General features: G+C 39.5%; 1 protein-coding gene across 2 annotated transcripts in view; it reads right to left on the bottom strand.

The window, feature by feature from the left end:
* The window catches only part of INTS4 (integrator complex subunit 4), a 110,824-nt gene that overhangs the window by 31,864 nt on the left and 53,648 nt on the right, over positions 1-25,312 (bottom strand). For both annotated transcript variants that reach the window (XM_031034733.2, XM_006739512.3), the window contains exons 9-13: positions 19,716-19,787; positions 17,769-17,943; positions 10,592-10,797; positions 4,081-4,223; positions 1,070-1,185 (exon numbers count right to left, since the gene is read on the bottom strand). In XM_031034733.2, coding sequence (XP_030890593.1) covers positions 1,070-1,185; positions 4,081-4,223; positions 10,592-10,797; positions 17,769-17,943; positions 19,716-19,787 — 712 coding nt within the window. The remainder of the gene's footprint in view (positions 1-1,069; positions 1,186-4,080; positions 4,224-10,591; positions 10,798-17,768; positions 17,944-19,715; positions 19,788-25,312) is intronic.

Raw genomic sequence — 25,312 nt, forward strand, 5'->3', positions numbered from 1 at the left:
CAATTGCATGGCATGCTGCCTGTGGCTACCACAAACTCACTGAACTTGTATCAGAGGCAAAGTAATCCTGCAGCCTAGCTCAACCCATCCCCTCTTCAGGCTGCAGATTAAGAAAGTTCATAAGCTGGGGCCCCTGGGTGGCTCAGTCAGTTAAGCGTCCACCTCCTGGTTTTGGCTCAGGTCATGATCTCAGGGTCATGAGATCGAGCCCCATGTCAGGCTCCAGGCTCAGCCCAGAGTTCGCTTGAGATTCTTTCCCTCTACCCCTCCCCCTGCTCGCTCCCATGCATGTGGTCTCTCTCAAATAAATAAATCTTTAAAAAAAGAAAGAGAGAGAGAGGAAGGAAGGAAGGAAGGAAGGAAGAAAGAAAGGAAGGAAGAAGGAAGGAAGGAAGGAAGGAAGGATGGAAGGATGGAAGGAAAGAAGGAAGGAAGGAAGGTCGTTCATAGGCTTTAAAATCAAGGATGGGGGCGCCTGGGTGGCTCATTCGTTAATCGTCTGCCTTCCGCTCAGGTCATGATCCCGGTGTCCTGGGGCTGAGTCCCGCATTGGGCTCCCTGCTCAGCGGGGAGCCTGCTTGTGCTCTCCCTCTCTCTGACAAATAAATAAATAAAATCTTAAAAAAAAAAAAAACAGAAACAAAAACAACAACAAAAAAACAACGATGTCTGGCTTTGAATCCCACATGTACTGCTTGGAGAGTTATTTAGCCTCTCTAAGCCCCAGTCTCTTCATCTGTAAACTGGGACTCATACCTCCTTCCAGGGGTGTTTGGAAGATAGTGGTAAATGTATAAAGCATGAAACAGTGTGGAATATAATAAGTGCTCAAGAAAGGGTAAAAAAAAATTACTACTAATAACATTAGTATTAAACAGCAAATGTGAATTACTGTGAAAACAAGAATGAAAGTTAAGAATAGTAACTATTAGGCTCCCTCGGGATATACCCTTAAGTAAAAGAAATGAAAAAAATTAAACTCAGGACCTCCCCCTCCAAGTTACACTGCAGAAAAAATGCCAAAACACCCCACCAAATCAGCCCAGTCTGTCCTAAGCACAGAGGATACAAGCTGGATCATCCATGTCTGGTTCAGCTGTGTCAAAAAATGGATGGGTGCTCAGGAGCTCTGGCACCAAGGGAAGCACCAGGGTTGGATGCCGACTTCCCAGAAACTTCAAGCATCTGAAACAAACAAAATGAGAGCCCACCTTAGTAACTTAATAAACGCTTTATAAAGTACTGGGGATTGGAATCAGAAAACCTGATTCAGAAATGCAAATTCCCAACCACCCATTTTTGCTACCTCTATGACCTCAAGTAAGTCATTCAATTATTCTGGAACTCAGTTCATCTAAAAAAATTGCTATTATGAAAATTAAAGAGCTGGTATGGCATAAATTACTGCTGGTTATTTAACCAACAGCCATTTTCTCCAACTTCCTTGCCAAGAGAACCCTGATTTTACTCAGGTATTGGGTAGGTGCTCAGAGAAGGTAGGCTCAGCCCAAGGGCTCAACCACAATTGGTCTAAACCCATCATGGCAATCCCACTCCCATTTTCCCATTTCTCCCAAAGTGACTCCTTTGTAGGTAGTAAAGTAACCCATTTCTGGTCAAAGGAGCAAGAAGGAAAGTCTGGTGGTGAGCTACTCAGGAATCTTCTCCTGGCGAAAAAGAGAAATGTGTGAGAGGGAATGCCCTTTCCTTTCTGCCTTAAGACACTGTCTTATGAGGCAGCCATCCTGCAACTATGAGAAAAAAAGCTAAGGGAATTGCAAAGAAACCACAGTGCTAACCCTGTTAAACTGTTGAATGACCAATCCTAAAACCGACTTTTTGACTTGTTATGCCAAAAAATTAGACCTTATTGTTTAAACCACTTCTAATCAGATTTTCTATTACTTGTAGGTAAAAGCATTATAACTGATATCCTGGGTGAAGTGACCTGACCTGAAACATGAAAATTACTAACTGTGTGGCCTTGGGCAGATATGTTTCTCACCTACAGATTGGGATTAAAAATCATTACCTCATACAGTTGCTATAAGGATTAAATGAGATAATGAATAAAAAGTACTCAGCAAAGAGTCTGTCACATAGTTAAGAACTCTATTAGGTATTATTAAGTAGCTACTATGACGACAAAAAAACCCTCTATAAGCTATAAAGAACTATACATGCACTGGTAGCTATGCATTTTTATTATCTTTTGTTAAGTTCTGGTTTAGAAGGTGTGCCGAATTGAAAAGAAATATAAATCCTTATTTCTATTCTTCTGGAATTCATAATCCAGCTGGGGCAAAAATGATGAACACTACAAGGTAATGAACTGTCAAATGAATGATACTCTGCTTTCCACCTGTCAAAGGTAGAGAAGATGACCATGATCAGAGGTTTCAAAAAGGAGATGGGACTTCCCCAGGGACTGGAGAACAAACAGACTGGAAAGAGAGCAAAAACAAGCACCATGAACAAATTGATGGCTATATGGAGTATGATAGGTATCCCATTTAAAACACTTGACATTGTTAGGAAAGTATATTTTTCCCCAGTTCTGCTTTTCCTTCTGTGTGAAAAGAACTTAATGCACTTATTTTCTGAACTCTCTCAGACCTTTTATTCACTGTGTTTCAGGGGACACTGTAAATCTTGTTGTTTGGCCTCAGGTACCATTCCTTTATTTTATCTCCTATTCTATTCGGGTCGCCCGAGTATCTGGGCCTCTCTGAAACTGGACTTCAATTCTGACTTGTAGTATCTTTTCTACTCATCTACCTCCCTACCCACGCATTTCCTACTTCTCTCCCTCCCTGCTATTTGAAGGCTAGGCCTCTGAATTGAATCCATTTTTAACTCTCCACAGCACCTAACACAGCGATTGGGTTATAGAGCCAAGTGCTCCATAAGCATTTGTTGAATGAACTAAAGCTATGTAAACAGAACAAACTACCTCCTTCAAAGCTTTCATTTATGTATGTATCTTTAAAAATGCCTTAAAAACATGCCACTGTGACTATTCTTTCACTCTTTTATCACATCCTTTTTTGGTATTCCTAAGTAAAGCCACCATTCATGGAAAGAGATGAAAAATCAAATGATAATTAGAATAGGTAATTTCAAAATCTTTTGGAGCACTATAAGATGAAGGAGCTTTCTGTCTACAATCACCCAGTAAAGACAGTCTTAAATAAATATTCTGGGTGAACCAAATAACCACATATCTTATTTTAAAGCAAGGAGAATGTTCTGTGAAACACTCTGTGAAACACAACCCCTTCCATCAAGCAGAATTAATCATTCCTTCTGTGTCACCCCAGAACTACAGACACCGACACGGGTGCTTCTCCCCACTACAACCCCCACACCCCAAAGGACTGAGTGCTCCTTGAAGACTGCCCTGGTATTTTCAGTTTTTAATAGATCTTGCAAGTACCTGATCTGACCCACAGTTTTTCTACTTTTAGTAACAAATTTTTCTGAAAATCCAATCAACTACACCATTGGAATGATCTCATCACATAAGCTCACTTAAATATGTGGAGCACGATTACAAACATTTTATAATAAATGTATGCAAGTAGTCCTTCAGATGGGAATTCATGAACAATGTTAAGTTTGACTCTAGTCAGTAAAGGGAGCGGTAAACAGGGAAAAAAATGATAGTAATTTTCCATCTGTAGACAAAGTGCCAGTCCTGCCTCTAATCTGTACAATGACAGCTGTGATCCTGTATACAATGCAAAACAGACAAAGAAGTGATTAACAGTATAAAGGAGCAAAAGGAATCTAATCAACTCATCTCTGTACCTGTAGCACTTACCACAGGGCATGGCCCATAGTGAGTGTACAGTAGCAAGCACATACTATCTGCCAGGAGGATGGATGGACAAATAATCTAAAATGTGATATTCAATTTAGGAATCAGACTCCTGAGTGTTCAGTTAAGTTGAATCAGGTTTCTAAATTGAAGGCAAAATTGAGGGCCATACCATCAATCTATGAGGATCCACTGAATAATTCAATATACATTTACCACATTACTGGACTCAGTGAACAAATGAGCAAAAAAGTCCTTACTTCCATATGGAGTCCCTATCAGTAGGGTACTTGGTTAAATTTTTCAGCAGCTCCACCAGGGCAAGATGAATCCCTTCTTTGGTTGAAACGTTAGTACAGCATAAAAGTTCATGGAGAGCCTCTCGAATATCTCTGGACGAATCCTTTAAAAAAAGGTAATAATAATAATAACAACAACAACAATAAAAGCAGTCACTGTGAATCAGCTCTTACGGGAGAGTGTACAAGTTACAATGGGACTATAGGGTAAAGAGCCTCTGAATTTTCTCAGAGGGGAGAAGCTAGAAGTTGAGAAGACCTCACGGAAGAGGTAACACTTGAACTCAGATTTGAAGACTTCATTAATTGGCTCATTCGTTCATATAAATTCAACATTTATTGAACACTTATTAAACAGTCAAACATTTACCAAGCACCTACTATGTACCAAATGCTAGGGACACAGCATCAATTAAAATCAAATCTCAGCTTTCAGGAGCTTCATTCTAGTGAAAAGACAAAAATAAGTATTTATAGGGCGCCTGGGTGGCTCAGTTGGTTAAGCGACTGCCTTCAGCTCAGGTTATGATCCTGGAGTCCCGGGACTGAGTCCCGCATCGGGCTCCCTGCTCAGCAGGGAGTCTGCTTCTCCCTCTGACCCTCCCCCCTCTCATGTGCTCTCTCTCTCTCGTTCTCTCTCTCAAATAAATAAAATATTTTAAAAAAAAAAGTATTTATATAGGTCAGATAGTGATAAGTATGATGAAGACACTACAAAGCAGGTTAAAGGGAAGAATACTAGGACGGGTGGGATATTTTACATAGGATAATGAAAGGTAGCCTCAAAAATAAAGGCCATGAAGAGGAAGCAGGTTTGAAAAATAGCAAGGAAGCCCGTATGGCTACAGCAGAGTAAATAAAAAGACAGTGTTACAAGATGATGTTGGAGAAATGGCCCTTCCCTTCCTGATACCCACTCTATCTCACCAAAATGACTGGAAAAGGTCACAACAACTTCTTAATGCTAAAAGACATGGATGCATATCAGTTCTATTCTTCTTGGCTATCTCGATAGCATTTGTTCTCAGTTCTTCAGAACTTTTTAATACAGACATTTTGAAACATATATAAAAGGAGAGATAATAAATCCCTCAGTTTCAACAATTAACTGATAGCCAATCACGTTTCATCTATACCTTTACGCACTCCTCCCAATTAGATTATCTTGAAGCCAGAGAAATCATAGCATGTCATTGGTAAATATTTCCATAAATATATTTTTTAAGATGATTCCTTATTTTAAAAAAGCCACAAAGCCAGTATCATGCCTAAAAATGTAATAATTGCTTAATATCAAATATCCAGTCAGTACTCAAATTTCTCTGACTGACTCAGAAAGTCTGTTTGTTCTAGTCAGGATCCAACGAAGGTCCACACATTGCCATTCAGCAGTATGTTCCTTAAGCATCTTTTAATATGTAAAAATCACTGTATAGCTCACATTTCTCCCCCTGTAATTTCTTCCCTGTATATCCTGTGATGGTTGTTAGATTTAGAGGTTTGATTAGAGTCACGTTCAATTTTTTTTATTTATAAGACCACTTCACAGGTGGTACGGTGTACTTCCCTCAGGAACTATATGAAGTCTGTTTCTCTTTTGTGAGGTTAGTAACCATTGGTGATCACTGCCTAGATCTACCAACTCACTGAAGTTGTAAAACAATGATGTACAAATCCTAACATTCTTCTTTAATTTATTAACTGGAATACTCCTATAAAAAGAAACTTCCCCTTATCGACCAGCTGGTTATCGTGAAGTTCAGTTTGTATAGGAAAAAGAAGGATTAATGCTCGATTCCTTAATTTACCAGTTTCCAAAATAAGAAGTTGATTACTAAGCATCTTCCAAAGATGACTAATGCACTGTTTTGTTTAAGTATCATTATAAAATCATGAATTTAAACATACTTGCAGTTACAGTCCTTAATAGTGTATCTATAATGATGTGTCTCCTGGGTCTTTCTGAAATGATCCTAGAGGTCTTTGATAGCTAATAACTGCTTTCTGTATACAAGGTGGTATAAGCTCATCCTGTTACATTTCCTACACTAGACCTGGAATCAGCCATTTCTCTTAGGAATTTTGGTACCTTTTAGTGGAAATGAGATCTCCAAAGCGTTGTTTGAAGTCAGGTTTACTGATACAGAGTTTTCATTCTGTAAAATTCATCCTTCTCAGTGAACACTTCCACGAGTTTAACAAATCCATATAGTTACATAACCACCATCCTGATCAAGATATAAAACATTCCCATCACCAAACTCTTCCCTAGTGTCCCCTTGTAGTCTAGCCCTCACCCACAGTCTCTGGCAACCATTGATGTATTTTCTGCTACAGTTTCGTCTTTCCCAAAAGGTCATATAAATGGAATCACAGAGTATGCTCTATGATTGAGGCTGGCTACTTTCACCTAGCATAATGCATGTGAGATTCACCCATGTTGTTACGTGTATCAGCAACTCGTTCCTTTTTATTACTGAGTAGTACCACATTGTATAGATATACCCAGTTTATTTACACATTCACCAACTCAAGGATTTGTGTTGTTTTAGTTTGGAAATACTGTAAGTAAAGCCACAATAAATATCTGCACACAGACTTTTGTGTGAACAAAAATTTTCAATTCTCTTTAGGAAATGCTTCAGAGTGGGAATGCAGTATCAAATGATAAATTTATGTTTAACTTTATAAAAAACGTCCAAAGTGACTGTATCATTTTGCATTCCCATCAGCAGTGGCTGAGTTTGCCAGATGCTCCCTGTCCTCACAGCACTTGATATTGTCAGCATTTCTTTTGGGTTTTGGTTAGCCATTCCAATAGGTGTGGTGTTGTAATACCTTGCTGTAGTTTTAATTTGCATTTCCCTAATGACTAATGATGTTAAGCATGCTTCACACTCTTATTATTTGCCACTTTTATTTTCTTTCCTTAAGTACCATTTAAATCTTTTGCTGATTCTGTTATCAGGTGATTTGTTTCCTTATTACTGAATTTTGAGAATTCTTTATATATTCTTTATCATCAGATATATGTTTTGCAAATATTTTCTCCCAGTCTGTGATATGTCCTTTCAAAAACATGTTTTTTCCTTTGGCTTAGAAAAACAGAAATTTGGGGCTCCTGGGTGGCTCAGTTGGTTAAGTGTCTGCCTTCAGCTCAGTGGGATCGAGCTCCGTGTCGGGCTCCCCACTCACTGGGGAGTCTGCTTCTCCTTCTCCCTCTGCCCCTCCACACCATTCATGCTCCCTCGCTCTCTCAAATAAATAAATAAAATCTAAAGAAGGAAGAAAGAAAGAAAAACAGGCATTTATTGTCTCAGTTCTGGAGGCCCGAGTCCAGAATCAAAGTATGAGCAGGGCTGGCTCCTTCTGAGGCTGTGGAGAATCGACGCCAGGCCTCTCCCAGCTTCTTGTAGCCCTGGCATTCCTTGGCTTGTAGATGGCATTCTCTCTGTGTCTTTACATCACCTTTCTTCTATGCATGTTTCTGTATCCAAATCCATCCCCCCCTTTTTTGTATAGTTTATACATTAAAGGCATTATATATGTTTGATTTGATCCTATTATCTCTCTTTATTGTGGTAAAATACACACAAATAAGATTTACCATTTTAAGTCAATATACATTTTAAGTGTACAGTTCTATGGCATTAAATACACTTACACTGTTGTGCTGTCTTTATAATTACTTAAAAGTATCTTTTTGAAGAGCTTTTAAATTTTGATAAAGTCCAATTTATCTAGTTATTTCTCTTATGGATAAAGTTTTTGGTGGCGGATCTAAGAAATTTTGGTCTAATCCAAGGTCACACATATTTTCTCCTAAAAGTTTTATAGTATTTAGTTTTACTTAATACATGAAAGAAATCCAACTAAAAATTTTAAAGGATGCATCTGCATCCACACAGCAAAATCTAAGAATCAGAGCCTCTTCTCCAAAGCTAGGTTGGAGACATGCCTTCTTTATTTTCCAGGAACCCTCTTTCAGACTGCAGGTCTCTCAATTCTTCGCTCTCTATAGTTACCAGCGCCAACTCCTTAATAAACACATCTGACCATGTTGTTGTTCTGTTTAGGAACTTGTTTGGCTTACCCACACCTCTTGGACAAAGCTCAGGCTCCCCAGCATGGCACGCAAGGTCCTTCACAATCAGTTCTCCACTCATTTCTCCCTCAGAGCCATGTGAACTTCTCAACATCCCTGTCCATGCTATGCCATTTCCACCTTCCCAGCCTTCATCTGTGGCCACACGCTAGCGCTCTGGCTAGAATGTCATTCCTTGGTTTACTTAGATACTATCTTGTAATTACTGGCTTATACTGCTGCCTTCTCTACAAAACTGTGAGCAACTCAGAGGTAACAACTAGTACTGTCTACTTTCACATCCTTAGAACCTAGCACAGAACCTGGCTCTGCAAAAAAAAAAAAAAAATCGGTAACTGTTTCTTGAATGACTTTATCAATATTATGAACCACTACCATGCTAAGCATTTTACATGAATTCTCTCTCAATTCTTATAAGAAACATATGAATATGTGGAATCATCCTCACTTTATACATGAGAAAAGCAATACGGTAAAGGGTACATGGTACATGTCACTCTCCTTAGGTAGCTCATATTCACATCAGGGAGAAGGAGTTGAGACAAAACCTGCCATTAACGATAAAATGTGAAACTACAGTAAGAGATACATAAGCATGCTTGTGGCCTTATGAACAATTCTATACATCAAAACATAGCTTGGAACAGAGCTCAGATATTTAGCAAACATTTCCGGAGCATCTACCTGTTTCAGACACTACAAGGCACTAGAAGTAAAAAAAAAAATGAAAGAAGCCAGGATTCTGCAAAGCTCTCAGTCTTGTGAAATAAAGAATTAAATAATCAAAAAAAATCCTGATATATGCTAGACACAGGGTGACACAGGAAGACAGAGGAGTGCTACTTAATCCACTTGTGGTGGAGTTACTTAGGGAATATCCTGCCAAATATAGATCTGAGAATAAGCAGAAATCAAGGAGGTGAAAGGTGGCAGTTTTTGCAGGCAGAGGGGGAAAAGAGAGTGAAAGAAAAATGGTGAGGAAAAGCATGATGATTAGGGGAGTGACTCCAGTATCAAGTTCAAGATGAGGAATGGTGGGAAAGAATGCAAAAAAGGAAAGGCGGTGCTAGGGTAGAGAGCCCACCCACGGAGAACAATGCACAGAATGCAAACTTATCTTCTTAGGAAAAAATAAATGAAAAATTATAAACACAGACTTATAATTCAGGAAAAATCTTACCAGAAGTGCTGAGCAGCTGAGAAAATTGATACGGAACTTCAAAATCAAAGCACCCAATCTGTTTTCTGAAGTATGGAGCAGAAATCTGTAACAAGTGCTAATGACTGAAACACCCAATAGCTATCCCTTTCACAATATCTGAAAAACCAAAACCAAACCAAAACAAGAAAGAAACCAGAGGCCAAATCTCATTTATTAATATTCTGAAAAACGTCGGGACTCACAAATAAAATCCAGACACTTTAGAAAAATAATTCAAGAACCACATCGAGTTGTACAGCCTGGGAGGCAAATCTGTGTTCATATCCTGGCAGAGCCACTTACCAGCAATGTGACCTCAAACAAATTACTTTCTTCTCTGTAAAACTCCAGGGTTGAATGAGTTGATTCGCTAAGATCTGTTCCTGCTATAATAGCCTATGATTCACTAGAAGCATTAAATCAAATCAAAAGGTGAAAAGAATTCTTCTTTAGCCCCTGCCTTATCTGTAATCACTTCTCGTCCATCACTTCAGCTCTACACTGCTATTACAGTGAATGCCTTTTAACGCCTTAAATGCATCATATTCACTCTTACCTCTGGATCCATAGACACTACTCCCTCTGGTGCCCTTCCACCCTACCATCAGCGCCGTTTCTTCCTAAGAAAGGGCCTCACCAAGTCCTACTCCTCCTCCAAGTGTCTACTATAGCATTCCTTCCTGCTTCCCCATCTTCCAACCTTACCCCAGGGAACCCCGTCCTTTCCCGATCACAGCAATGCTAAGCTTTCTTTGAGTTTCCTGTTGAACAGCGCGTCTCCTCCACCTCGGTGGAGCTGTGTGATGAGAAGGCAGAACTGTGCTGCCCAAACATTCCTGCATCACCAGTGCCTAGCACAGTGCCTGGTTTAAAGACATATTTATTTGAGAGAGAGACAGAGAGAGAGAGAGACAAGAGAGAGAAAGAGCGTGCGCTGGCGGGGAGGGGCAGAGGGAGAGAGAGAGTCTCAAGCAGACTCAGTGCTCAGTGCAGAGCCCAATGCGGGGCTCAATCCCACAACCCTGAGATCACGGCCTAAGCCTAAACCAAGAGTCAGACATCCAACTGACTGCGCCACCCAGGCGCCCCATAATGCCCGGTTTAAAAATAAAGTGGTTCTCAGTGGGTACCAATGAAGAAATGAGTAACAAACTGTGAGGACTCACCTCTAACACAGCCAGGACAGTGTCAAGCTGATCCTCTCGGAGAGTGATATTGTTAGAGATTTTTCTCATGGTGTGTATAGACTGCAGACGTACTTCCTCAATTTCATCGTTAAACATATCAACCAGGAAATCAAGGCACTTCTCCGCAAAAGAGGGTGAAGACTGGGCCAGCATGCAGAGAGCCTCCACAGCAGCAATGCGGACCTCTAGACAAAAGGAGACAAATAAAACTGCACATTAGGTTAAGAGCCATGGGAGAAATCCAAGGATTCCTTCTCATTCAGGTTTGTCTTTTGCTCTCTACTCCTCTGTTAACAAACTCTCTCTGGGAGATCTCCTCCCTGCCCACAGATTCAGCTACCACCTTCACACTGACCTCAGAACAAGGACTTTGGTGTCACAGGGACTAAGGTTTAGATCCTGACTCGCAGACATGTGATCAAGTCACATGTCTGTCTCTATTAACTGCACTTCTTGAAAATTAAGTTCTTATTTATCTCAGAACTCAAACCATGGCTCTCCACTCAGTACTTTTAAAAAGCTGATTTTAAATAATTAAGATTAAAACAGACTAGATATCATTTTCTCATCTTAGAGAAAAGATTCAGGAAAGTGAATTAACTTGCCTTAAAGTGAGTGAGAGCGGAGATAAGACTAGTGCCCAGGTCTGCTGATTCTAGACTAGCATCATGTAGTGGTTACGGATACATGCTTTGGAACGATAAAGGTCTCACAGTAAATTGTGAAGAGTAATTCCTCCACTGACTTGAAGGGTGATCTTGAATAAGTAACTCAACTTCCTAGCACCTCAATTTTTTCACCTTAAACAGAGATAATACTCATTTCCTTACAGAACAGTTAGGAGGACTAAACGACATACTATAGGTAAAGCATAAAGCACAGTGCGTGGCATATGTTGAAAGCTCAGGAGATGTTAGCTCCAGCACAGGTACGGATCTTACAAGCACCTTGAAAACAGAGGCATGTCCTCTACCTCCCTGTACGGCCTGAACCTGTATCAGTAAAGCCACTGATTCCAAGGAGCCCTTCATTCACTCACTAGCAATGCTTCCTGAATGTGTACTACACAGGCCCTGTGCTAAGAGCCCTGATACAAAGATGAGAGGTGAGTAAGTACAGACCACGCTCACAAGACTTCCAAACATGCTTGTTTTGTTCCAGTGGTTCCCACATGGTTCTGTAACAAAATCTACAGTTTCAAAAAAGAAAGGAAAAACCCCACTCAAGTTGTGGTTAAAACTCACAAATAAAATCTGGTTTTTTGTATAAGAAAGGTTTTATAGACACTTTATTTTTTTTTAAGATTTTTTTATTTATTTATATGACAGAGAGAGACACAGCGAAAGAGGGAACACAAGTAGGGGGAGTGGGAGAGGGAGAAGCAGGCTTCCCGCGGAGCAAGGAGCCTGATGCGGGGCTCGATCCCAGGACTCTGGGATCATGACCTGAGCCACGAAGGCAGACGCCTAATGACTGAGCCACCCAGGTGCCCCTTTATAGACACTTTAAAAGCAGAGATACTACATTAAAGGGAGATGACTCAGATTTTTCTTGGTAGTGATGAATTCTTCCTTTCATCAGAAAGGAAGGATTTGCTACACTTCATAATAATGTAATTTAAACATGAAATTGCTAATAATTACAAAGGAAGCCAGAGAAGGACCAAAATGTGTTAAATGCTGGCTCTTCTGCCTAGGGCTTTACCCATCACACCACACTAAAGCATGTTTAACTGTTGCAAGTCCACAAAGTGAATCACAGAGATACTTCTGATCAGCATGAGATAATCAGTATGGACCTGAGCTGATGCCACTCTAAGCAGAAGCGAAAAAAAACTTGGTGTTTCTCTTTGTATGTGTAGTCTGGTAAATTAACAATTTCTACTGGATTCTTGGAATGCTGAAAATGTATTACAATCTCTTTAAGGGTCCAGGGCAGAGAAAAGGAATCAGCTATGCCAAAGAAAATAAATAAATAAAGATCCTCTGGTGCCTTAACATGTGCAATCAGATCCTGACTTTGCTACTTACTAGCTTTGTTCTTAGTACTGAAGACACAAAGATGAACAAGAAAGAGATAACCTCCCAGCGCCTAGAGACAAGAATAGTTAATGGCATTACAAAGTGATGAGTGGTACAGTGAAAAGCACAGGGAGTGTAAGAAAATGCAGAAGAGGTATGTAGCCCACTAAGTAGGATCAGAGGCAGCTTTCTGGAACAAATGACCTCTAAAACAATACCTAAGGGAGCTGCTAAGCCAAAAGAAAGGAAAAAGGCCTTTCTAAGCAGAGGAACCACATATACAAAGGTCCAAAAGAGAGGGAAAACATGGAATAACTAGAGGACTAAAAATATGTGTGATACTAGAGTCCACAGCTAATGAAATAAGGCGCCATTTCATTCCCAGCAATGTGTCCTTAATTCACCCAGAATTTTAGAATTATGATAAAATTAGAAAGCTGCCATACCTGATACTGGTTATGATCTATTTGCTTTCAAAGTTAAGTTCCTTTAATTAAACCTTAGTGACGAACAGTTAAGTGTCTGACTTGGTTTTGGCTCACGTCATGATCTCAGGGTCGTGAGATCAAGCCCCACATTTGGCTCCATGCTCAGTGCAGTGTCTGCTTGAGATTCTCTTCCTCTCCCTCCTCCTCTGCCCCTCGCCCCACACATGCACGCGCGCTCTCGCTCGCTCGCTCTCTAAAATAAATAAAATCTTTTAAAAAAGCCCTTAGTGACAAACTTATGTAGAACTAAATCACATAAACATTAATTGTGATGAAATTCAATTGTAAAATTAAATAAAGCAAAAATGCTAGTAGAAACTAAATAAAATAGGTTCCAGTTACTTGTCTTAGGATAAAATGGGTATTAATAACTGGACTTCCTTATTATGAAATACCATTTAAAGTATAATTCACGTATCAAGTTCACAGAGAACAAAAAGGCAGAGGTTGCTTTAACTAATTTCTTTATACAAGTTTCCCCCATTATCCAAAAGTAGAGTGAAACAATGAAACCTTTCATAAGCTGAAACAATGTAAAGCAGAGTATAAACGAAGTAAAGCAGAGTATCCCCCACTTTCCAAAAGTTCATTTTGTGTCACCTCACTTTTAGAAAAGACTGACATGAGTATGGTAATTACTTTTTTCATAAAAATGAAACTCCTCTTTGGATTTCTTTTGGTTAACAAAAACAGGTACTAATGTAGGTCTTTCATAAAACCAAAGTGGCATGAAGTGAACTTTAAGAAAGTGGGGAAGATACCTAGGCACTGAAAGCCTTATAGCAAACTAGATAAGGTAACCCAATTCTTATATCTTCTAACAGAAAATTGTCTTTCAAAAGTAATTCTTGCCCTTCTAAGAAGTTCTATTCTGAGGTAATTTTTTTTTTTTTTAACAGGCATTTAGAAGACCTGAGTTCTAATCCTCTGATATAAATTTACTATTTAATTTGGACAATCAACACTATCTCTCCTGCTCTGTTACAATTACTGAAAATGAGAAGGTTGTAGTCAATCATCTCAAAACAATGACATTCCTTATGTAAGATAGATAGCATCGTATTATGGAAATTACAAGAGCTTTGGAGTACTTCTTTCTGCAAGATTTATCTTTCTATGGGAAACAACTAAAAACAGAAATAAAAAAACAGAAACAACAGTATTCAACCCACTGGACATCAGACAATAAAGGGTAATGATTCCTGAGAGGCAGGAAATAAATGAGGTAGGCTCTAGAATTATACCAGTTTTGTTTGGAAAGCGTTTTCAGGTTCCAGGTCTCCCTGAGTTGAGAAGATAGAGCTGGGAGTCTGGAAAGGCCACTATGGATAGAGTTCGTAAGGCAAAGTACCAAAAAGGAGAGTACTACACAGAAAGCATTTTGGATAACTGCAGAGGGTCCTCCTCAAGTCATCAGCTGAGTTCTGATCTGTAAAGAAATTGAGATCTGAGAAAGAACCACTAAGCAGGGCTTGAGGGAACAATCTCCAAAGCTCATAAGTGGTCTACAACTGTTTCTTCAGAAGAGTTTGAGTTGGAAGTAAAATAAGCCCTAGACTAAATGCTGCTTCAGTTCCCCTTAACAAAGCTTAAAAATAAGACCTGAAATAAATGCATCCCACAACAAAGCTCAAAAATATAGGAATATAACAATGTTCATTACCCAACAAAGTAAAATTCACAATGGCTGGCATCCAACTGAAAATTGCTAGGCATGCACAGAAGTAGGAAAATATCAATAATGAGGAGAAAAATCAATCAATCAAAACCAACACAGAAATCACACAAGCAATAGACTTAATAGACAAAAACATTAGGATAGTTATTGTAAATGCATTCTTTGTTGACAAAGTTAAAAGAAAGATCAAGCAGATTAAGCAGATACATGGGAGATACTAAACAAACCCAAATTCTAATTGAATTTGTATGAATGAAAACTATTATGTGTGAGATGAAAAATACACTGGATGGGATTAAAATCAGAATACACATGGTAGAGGAAAAGATTAGTGAACTCCAAGACAAAGCAATAAATATTCCAAAATGAAACAAAAAAAAACTAGAAAAAAATCAGGATGGAGGGGGAGCTGGATAGCTGAGTCGGTTAAGTATCTGACTCTTGATTTCAGCTCAGGTCATGATCTCAGGGTTGTGGGATCAAGCCCCACACTGGGCTCCACGCTGGGCATGGAGCCTGCTTAAGATTCTCTCTCTTGGGGCACGTGGGTGGCTCAGTCATTAAGCGTCTGCCTTCGGCTCAGGTCATGATCCCAGGGTCCTGGGATCAAGCCCCGCCTCGGGCTCCCTGCTCAGCGGGAAGCCTGCTTCTCCCTCTCTCTCTGCCTGCCACTCCCCCCTGCTTGTGCTCTCTCTGTCAAATAAATAAAATCTTAAAAAAAAAAAAGGGGGGGGTGCCTGGGTGGCACAGTCGTCAAGCGTCTGCCTTCGGCTCAGGTCATGATCTCAGGGTCCTGGAATCCAGCCCCACATCGGGCTCCCTGCTCAGCGGGAAGCCTGCTTCTCCCTCTCCCACTCCCCCTGCTTGTGTTCCTTCTCTCGCTGTGTCTCTTTCTGTCAAATAAATAAATAAAATATTTTAAAAAAAGGTTCTCTCTCCCTTTGCCCCTCCCCCCACTCCTTCTCTTAAAAAGGGAGGGGGATGCAGCACCAGTGAGCTACAGGACAACATCAATAGTCTAATATATGTGTGTTTGGAGTCACCAAAGGAACATGGGACCAGAAAAATTATGAAGAAATAACGGCCAAAGATTTTCCAATTTGATGAAAACTATAAACCCACAGATCTAAGAAGCAACAAACTTCAAGCATAAGAAACATGAAGAAATGAAACAAGACACATTATAATTAAACAGCTTAAAACTGGTGGCAAAGAGAAAAATCCTAAAAGCAAACAGAGATGGATAAAGAAGATGTGGTATATGCATACAATGGAATATTAGTCAGCCATCAAAAAGAATGAAATCCTGCCATTTGCAACATGATGGATGGAACTAGAGTGTATTATGCTAAGCAAAATAAGTCAGCCAGAGAAAGACAAACACTGTATGATTTCACTCATATGGGAACTTTAAGAAACAAAACTGATGGGGTGGTGCCTGGGTGGCTCAGTTGTTGGGCATCTGCCTCCAGCTCAGGTCATGATCCCAGGGTCCTGGGATCGAGCCCCACATCAGGCTCCCTGCTCAGTGGGAAGCCTGCTTCTCCCTCTCCCACTCCCCCTGCTTGTGTTCCCTCTCTCTGGCTGTCTTTCTCTCTGTCAAATAACTAAAATCTTTAAAAAAAAGAAACAAAACTGATGAACACAGGGGAAAGGAAGGAAAAATAAAATAAGATAAAAACAGAGACGGAGCTAAACCATAAGAAACTCTTGACTACAGGGAACACACTGAGGATTGCTGGAGGGGAGGGAATGGGGGGATGGGGTAACTGGGTGATGAACATTAAGGAGGGCACATGATGTGATGAGCACTGGGTGTTACACACAACTGATGAATCACTAAACTGAAATTAATAATATACTATATGTTAACTAACTTGAATTTAAATTAAAAAACGGCAACTAGAGAAAAACACATCATATAAAGAAGAACAAATATAAAAAATGGCAACAGACTTCTCAACAGAAATAATGCAAACAGGAAAATTGTGGAACGCTGAAAACCCACCCTATTAAACTAGAATTCAATTTCCAGTGAAAATATCTTTCAAAAATGAAGGTGAGGGGCACCTGGGTGGCTCAGTCAGTTGAGCATCAGACTCCTGAGTTATCTCAGGTCATGAGCTCAGGGCTTTGAGACTGAGCCCCACATTGGACTCCATGCTCAGTGCAGAGTCTGCTTGAGATTCTCTCCCTTTCCCTATCCCTCCCTCTCTGTCCCTCTCCCCGCTCGCACACTTTCTCTCTAAAATAAATAAAATTTTTTACAAAAATGAAGGTGAAAGAAAAACTTCATAAATCGTAATAATAAAGGCTTTGAGGTCAGACATAATCTTTTTTTTTTTTTTTTTTAAGATTTTATTTATTTATTTGAGACAGAGAGAATGAGAGAGAGAGAGCACATGAGAGGGGGGAGGGTCAGAGAGAGAAGCAGGCTCCCTGCCGAGCAGGGAGCCCGATGCGGGACTCGATCCAGGGACTCCAGGATCATGACCTGAGCCGAAAGCAGTCACTTAACCAACTGAGCCACCCAGGCGCCCGAGGTCAGACATAATCTTGCTTCTGCCTCTTACTAGCTGGGTGACCAATAACAAGTTATTGTTATCAGTATAATATCAATTTTTACTACCAATTATTAAATGCTTACTATAAATAGGTCATGTATTATGCCAAGTATTTTGTGTACATATAATCTTGTTTAATTCTCACAATTCAGAAACACTTATTGTTACCCTTGTTTTATAGAAATGCTGGAACCTAGATTGGCTGAACCCAAAATCCATGCTCTTAACCACTGTATTATACCACTTGGGCCTCAATCTTCTGTTTTTAAAAATAAGTAACAGTAGCTACTTCATGGAGTGACTGTGAAGACTAAATGAGACACTACACGTGTATCAACCAGTACAATGCCTGATACATCACAGGCACTCAGTAAATGGGCACTGTTACGATGCAGTCGTACTTACCATACATCTCATCTTCTAATCCATGAACAAAGGCTCCACAAGCTCCTGACTCAATCAAGTTCACAGATCCTGTATCTATTTCTTCCTTGGGAGCATCATCTCCCCACTTTCTGCCACTGGAAAACTCCCCTGAGCTGTAAAGTTCCTTGGCACGTTCATGTGCAGTGCGTTTTCTCTATAAAGGACAATGACAATTACCACTTGCAGGAGGTTCATAAGGGAACAGTAAGATGTATTCTGAGAACATGGGAAAGTAGGAAATAAGACTGCTCTCTGACAGTTAATGTTTTCAAAAAAAAGTACTCAACTGATCAGAGCAAAGAAATGCAAATTCAACATAAAGAAAGACCAAAGGTTCACAGGTCTGTCACAGTGGATAGTAATCTTATTAAAGATAACAAAAGAATGTGCTGATCAGACAAGTGGTTATGTTTGCCATTGCAACACAGGAAAGGGAGAACCAGAGGGGTAAATAATAGCTGTGTCCCTCTAGCACCATCCTGGGTAGAGAATAAACTGGCCCTAGAAAAGAATTTTTTTTAGTCCCAACAGAAGTAAGTCTGAATTTGGTGCTCTATTTGAGCAACACTGCACTCACAATGCAACCTTCTGGTAAATTCACTTTCTTCATAGATTGCCTAAGAGGGAATATACTGGTCATCTAAAGTAAATATCCAGTCCAACCAATAGTTATGGTTCTCATCATGAATAAATTGCCATTCTCCTTTATGTATCAGCCTCTTATGAACCTTCCTGGCGTGAGTCCACATCCTTATGGTTGATCATCTTAAAGGCACTGATGAAATATAGCACCTAAGCCTACAAGGATGTGGGTCAGATCCAGTAGTAAAGTTTGTACTCTGTGATGTATCTTAGAAACCCCTGCATTACCCATCCTTCACCATTCACCATGAGAATGTTATTTTTTACATTTCTACTCCAGTATACACAGAGAACACTTAATCAATCACCAACCTCAAATGAAGGCAACATCTTTCAGGAAATCCATATGGCAATGTTTCATTAAGCATAGAAACTCCTCAACCACTCTTAAGAATTTATCTTATGGAATGACTTAAAAGAAGAAAAGATCTAATATGCATGAAGATGATATTCCTCTATAATGGTGGAAAAATGGGAAAATCTAAATATATAAGATAGGGCTAAAAAATTATGTCACATCTAAAGATATTACACAGTCAGTAAAAATGCTAAGTATAAAGCTGACTATATGAAAAAAAGCATATGATGTAGTGATAAACTACACCATATGTAGTATGTAGTAAACTACTTAATTATCTGAATTACAAAATTATCTGTATACAATGATTCAATGTTTAAAATATGCGTAAGAGCTGGGGAGAAATATACCAAAATTACAGAAATCATTGTCTTAGAGTAGTGAGAATATGGGTAAAATTGTTTCCCTTTCCTTCTATTTATCAAAGATTCTGAACTCTTTATTATCACTTTTATAATTTAAAGATTAAGATAATGACAATATTAACTCATATTTAGTCCTGACAATTACATCAGAGAACACGGTCAAGGCTTAAAGGCATTCCATAAGAGGCACTTTGTTACTGTTCAGAGAAAGAATTTACTCATTCTTCCATGGAAACTGCTGTAGAAAAGGAGTCCTAACATGTCAGTCATACAGTTCACAAAATAAGACCAGATCTTTATAGTTTCTAACAAACAGAAAGTTAATTTTACCTCTTCTTTGTAAAACACAACCTATGCAAAGTATTCCATTAAAATAATTTAAAATTTAATGAAGTAACTTGTAATTTGATTCAAGTTACTAAGATTTTAAAATAAAGTATAATCTAGTCACCCAACATTTACTTAACAAATACATGGGCTGCAAAATTAAATCAACACAGCTTGGCAGATAGCTGCTTTGGTTACAGAAACCCAGTCTGAACAACAAAGAATTCAAGTTACCCGAAGATCGGACATGAGCTTCTTGTCCAATGTCTGCTCCAAGAAATGAGAACTAACTTGTTCCATGGAGCCCTGTAAAAACCAAGAATCCGGAGCAAATTAAACAACTTTTTTTTTTTTTTTTTTTTTTTAGATTTTATTTTATTTATTTGAGAGAGAGAGAATGAGAGACAGAGAGCATGAGAGGGGGGAGGGTCAGAGGGAGAAGCAGACTCCCCGCTAAGCAGGGAGCCCGATGTGGGACTCGATCCGGGACTCCAGGATCATGACCTGAGCTGAAGGCAGTCGCTTAACCAACTGAGCCACCCAGGCGCCCTACAAATTAAACAACTTTTAAGGCCTGAATATGATCTTCAAATTCAAAGTTTGCAGCCAACTTAAATGCATAAAGATAACATTCCGTTTGTTTTTTTTTTTTAAGATTTTATTTATTTATTTGACAGAGAGACACACAATGAGAGAGGGAACACAAGCAGGGGGAGTGGGAGAGGGAGAAGCAGGCTTCCCGCCGAGCAGGGAGCCCGATGTGGGGCTCGATCCCAGCACCCTGGGATCATGACCTGAGCCGAAGGCAGACGCTCAACGACTGAGCCACCCAGGCGCCCCAAGATAACATTTCTTGAAGTAAAGATGCTTACGGGCTCAGAATCATTAGCAAAATAATAAAAACATTAGCAGCTAGCAGCTAAACAGAGCTTACTATGTGTCATACACTGTTTATACATATATTAACTAATTTAGTTCCCCTATGAAGTAAATACTATTATTAGTCCCATTTTATATATGGAGGGGAAAAAGAAAAGAAAGTTAAAAAGAAAAAAAAAGGCACAAAAAGGTTAAGTGACTTGTTCAAAATCACAAAAAGTATAATTTATAAACCCAGGTTCCAGAATCCTTTGCTTCAACTGCTACTCTCTATAGTCTCTGCTGTTCTTTTCATTCTAGTCTTTCCATTCATTTGTTCATTCAGTCACTCATTCAATAAAACAGATATTTATTTAGCAACCATTCAACTATATGCCTACGGTTACCAGGAACAGCAATACAAAAGTAGACATCAATTCCACACTCAGTGACCTCACAGACTAGTGAGCGAAACTGACAAGTGAATAGATAACCGTATCATGGTACAAAATGTTATAATACACATATAAAGAGGACTACGGGAAACTCAGAGAACAAGCAGTATAGGGTGGAGGCAGGGGAACCGGTAATCACAAGTGCAAATGCATAAAGAGAGAATGCCATGCAGGAAACACCAAGTGGTTCTATGAATAAGACACAGGATAGAGGAGCCAAAAATGAAGCAGGATGGTTAGGGATCAGATCATAAAGGGCCTTTGTCATGTTTGTTATGGAAGGAGTTTGCCATAATTCTGAATAACCATATAATCTTTTCTCAGTAATGAGCTCAACAGTGTAGAAAGTATTTTACTTATACTTTAAAATTTTATTTCTAGTAATCCCACGAAGAATGTAAATTATCCTTATTTATTTGCTTTTTAGGTAATCTCTCTGCCCAATGTGGGGCTCAAACTCACAACCCTGAGATCAAGAGTCACATGCTCTACAACTGAGCCAGCCAGGCACTCCAAATTATCCTCATTTTTTATTTTATTTTATTTTTTTTAAAGATTTTATTTATTTATTTACTTGAGAGAGAGAGAGAGAGAGAGAAACAGCATGAGAGGGGACAGGGTCAGAGGGAGAAGCAGGCTCTCCACCGAGCTGGGAGCCCGATGTGGGACTCGATCCCAGGACTCCGGGATCATGACCTGAGCCGAAGGCAGTCGCTTAACCAACTGAGCCACCCAGGCGCCCTATCCTCATTTTTTAGATGAGAAATTGAGGCTGAGAGATTTTGTAACTTGCTCATTTCAAGTAAGGGAGAAACATAGATTTACACCTCATAAACATCATCTTAGCAGCAAGGTGGCTAATGGACCAGAAAGAATCAAAATGAAGCAAAGAGACAGGTTGGCAGGCTATTAGAGCAGGTCCTAGACATTCTCAAAGAATATACTGGCACCTTTCTCTAATTCCTAAGTTAGTAAATATGGAAATGCTTATAGAGGATCAGACTTCTCCAATCACATTTTCCATAGAAACTTACATGTTCTATAGGAATATGCTTACCCAAGTTAATACCTTTCCTACAACTCCAGAAGAGCAACTGTTGTACTATTTTCACTTAAGTAGTTTCAAATCTACTTTTTATTTCTACATGGTACAGTTGATGGGCCTTTGTTACATAGATCTGAGCCAATATCAAATCTAACATTCATGTTTTTAATTCAAACATCAATTTTATGAATAAGAACTCTAAATTTTTAAGACCTCCTCAACTTTCTCTTTAGTTTTACCACCAACATTAACAGTTGGCTTTTTAGGTGGCACTTTTTTTCTAATAAAGAATTAAGTTTGTTCTGTTTTGTTTTTTAATTAAGCTCTACGCCCAGTGTGGGGCTTGAACCTACAACCCTGAGATCAAGAGTCACGTGCTCTATTGACTGAGCCAGCCAGGTGCCCAAAGAATGAAGTTCTTTGTTTGTTTTCTTTTTTAAAGATTTTATTTATTTATTTGACAGAGAGAGACACAGCGAGAGAGGGAACGCAAGCAGGGAGAGTGGGAGAGGGAGAAGCAGGCTTCCCGCTGAGCAGGGAGCCCGATGCAGGACTCGATCCCAGGACCCTGGGATCATGATCTGAGCCGAAGGCAGACGCTTAACGACTGAGCCACCCAGGTGCCCCAAGAATGAAGTTTTAATGACTTCACAGTGAACTACTCTAAATCCCTAGTCTCAATGATCCCCTCCAGTGCCTTTAGCTGAACTCTCTTCCAACACAGTAGCAAAGAGGGGGGGTACTATCCAAATTCCAGCCTCAAAAATTTATGTATCATTATTTGCAACAAATTTCCTGTATTATCTGAGAATATGTGAAGCTTTCCAATTTAGTCCACAATTACCAAGAGCCCTATAACATAATAATCCACTTGAAAAATGTTGAGACCTAAACTAGTACACACCCAGTGGAAATAGAGAAGGGAGAGATTCAGAGATGTCAAGAAGGTAGAACTGATAAGAGCTGAGGATTCACTGGATATGGGACACAGAAAGAATTCCCAAATGCCTCTGGGTTTACAAATGAGTTATTGATGCCATCATTCATGAAAGTGCTGGAGGAGTAGATGTGGACCAAAAAGATGAATTCATCATAAAGCTCACCAATCAGAAAAACATCTACATTCTGGTTTACTTTAACCAAGACAAATACATTCCGATAAGATCTCTCCAACTGTACCACTACTACTAAACAACCTGTATTTGTAACAGTAAGAAAACCATGATATTTGACAAGTGTGTCAAACTTGCTTTCAGAGCAAAAACTGCTCAATTATAGCTGCTCAATAATAACTTAAATCTATGCACTAGCCTCTAGCTTCTACCCAGTTAGGTGATAAAGTAAACCCCATCCCCCTCAAAAAAAGAACTACCATGTGAGACATAAAACTACCACTGACTAAGACATCTGCATGTGCCCTGGGAAAGACTAGCCCTTATGGCTATGGACATAACAACCTACAATCTATCTGTAAATATTATCATTTTTAAGGTCAAACACTTCTGGAGTCATATAAAAAAGGTTTAACCCTTACTGAATAGGAGAAATTAAACATCTTAAGAAGAAATCACTGAACTAAGGACGATATTCTAGATAGAACACCAATGACCATGATTAATTTCACAGTAATGCTGTATTCTAAACTGTCCCATGGAACTGCATAGTTGGCAATCAACTTTCTTTGCCTCAGCAGGAAAGCTATGGATAACTGAAAACCAACCTTTCACATGGTTTTGAATTTTCTGAAACAGCCTATATTTGAAATTTTTCATCCTGCTAGAAGCCAAGGAGAATGGAGACTGTTGATTTTTTAAGCAAGATGGACTTAAATCTAAATCCTTATCACTTCATTTAAGTTCCTGAAGAACCTGGTTCTGCTTTCCTCTTAAGCTTTATCTTGTTGCATATTCCCCACATTTAACATTATCCATCCCCAAACCAAAAAGTATTAACTTCTTGTAGTTTAGTATATTAGCATGCATGATAATTGTACTCCTTCTGTATCTCTGCTTATATTTTCTCCTTCCCTACTTATCTACCTAGCTAATTTACATTTATCCTTCAAAACTCAGTTTAGAAATCACCTCCTCCACGAAGCCTTTTTTCTTTTTTATTTTATTATGTTATGTTAGTCACCATACATCACCAGTTTTCGATGCAGTGATCCACGATTCATTGTTTTCATACAACACCCAGTGCTCCATGCAGTACATGCCCTCCTTAATACCCATCACCGGGTTAACCCATCTCCCCACCCCTCCCCCCGCCCAAAACCCTCAGTTTGTTTCTGAGTCCATAGTCTCTCATGGTTCATCTCTCCTTCCAATTCCCCGCCCCCCTTCATTTTTCCCTTCCTTCTCCTAATGTCCTCCATGCTATTCCTTATGTTCCACAAATAAGTGAAACCATATGATAATTGACTTTCTCTGTTTGACTTATTTCACTTAGCATAATCTCCTCCAGTCCCATCCATGTTGATGTAAAAGTTGGGTATTCATCCTTTCTGATGGCTGAGTAATATTCCATTGTATAGAGGCACCTGGGTGGCTCAGTCGGTTAAGCAGCTGCCTTCGGCTCGGGTCACAGTCCTGGGGTCCTGGGATCGAGCCCCATGTCCGGCTCCCTGCTCAGTGGACAGCCTGCTTCTCCCTCTCCCTCTGCCTGCCACTCTGCCTACTTGTGCTTTCTGTCAAATAAATAAATAAAATCTTTAAAAAAAAATACTCCATTGTATATATGGACCACATCATCTTTATCCATTCATCTGTTGAAGGGCATCTCGGCTCTTTCCACAGTTTGGCTATTGTGGACATTGCTGCTATGATCACTGGGGTGCATATGGCCCTTCTTTTCACTACATCTGTGTCTTTGGGGTAAATACCCAGGAGTGCAATTGCTGGGTCATAGGGTAGCTCTATTTTTAATTTTTGAGGCACGTCCACGCTGTCCAAAGTGGCTGTACCAACGTGCATTCCCACCAACAGTGTAAGAGGGTTCCCCTTTCTCCACAATCTCTCCAACATTTGTTGTTTCTTGCCTTGTCAATTTTTGCCATTCTAACTGGTGTAAGGTGGTATCTCAATGTGGTTTTGATCTGAATGTCCCTGATGACTAATGATGATGAACATTTTTTCATGTGTTTGTTAGCCATTTCTATGTCTTCTTTGGAGAAGTGTCTGTTCATGTCTTCTGCCCGTTTTTTGGGTGTTGAGTTTGAGAAGTTCTTTACAGATCTTGGATACAAGCCCTTTATCTGTAGTGTTATTTGCAAATATCTTCTCCCATTCTGTGGGTTGCCTCTTTGTTTTGTTGACTGTTTCCTTTGCTGTGCAGAAGCTTTTTATCTTGATGAAGTCCCAAAAGTTCATTTTTGCTTTTGTTTCACTAGCCTTTCTTGTCCAGCAAGGCTGTCATTCAGAATGGATGGAGAGATGCAGAGCTTCCAAGACCGGCAGAAACTGAAAGAATATGTG

Source organism: Leptonychotes weddellii, chromosome 11 (genome assembly GCF_054177405.1).
Source record: "Leptonychotes weddellii isolate Sample4059 chromosome 11, ASM5417740v2, whole genome shotgun sequence".
In the NCBI taxonomy this organism is placed as follows: Eukaryota; Metazoa; Chordata; class Mammalia; order Carnivora; family Phocidae; genus Leptonychotes; species Leptonychotes weddellii.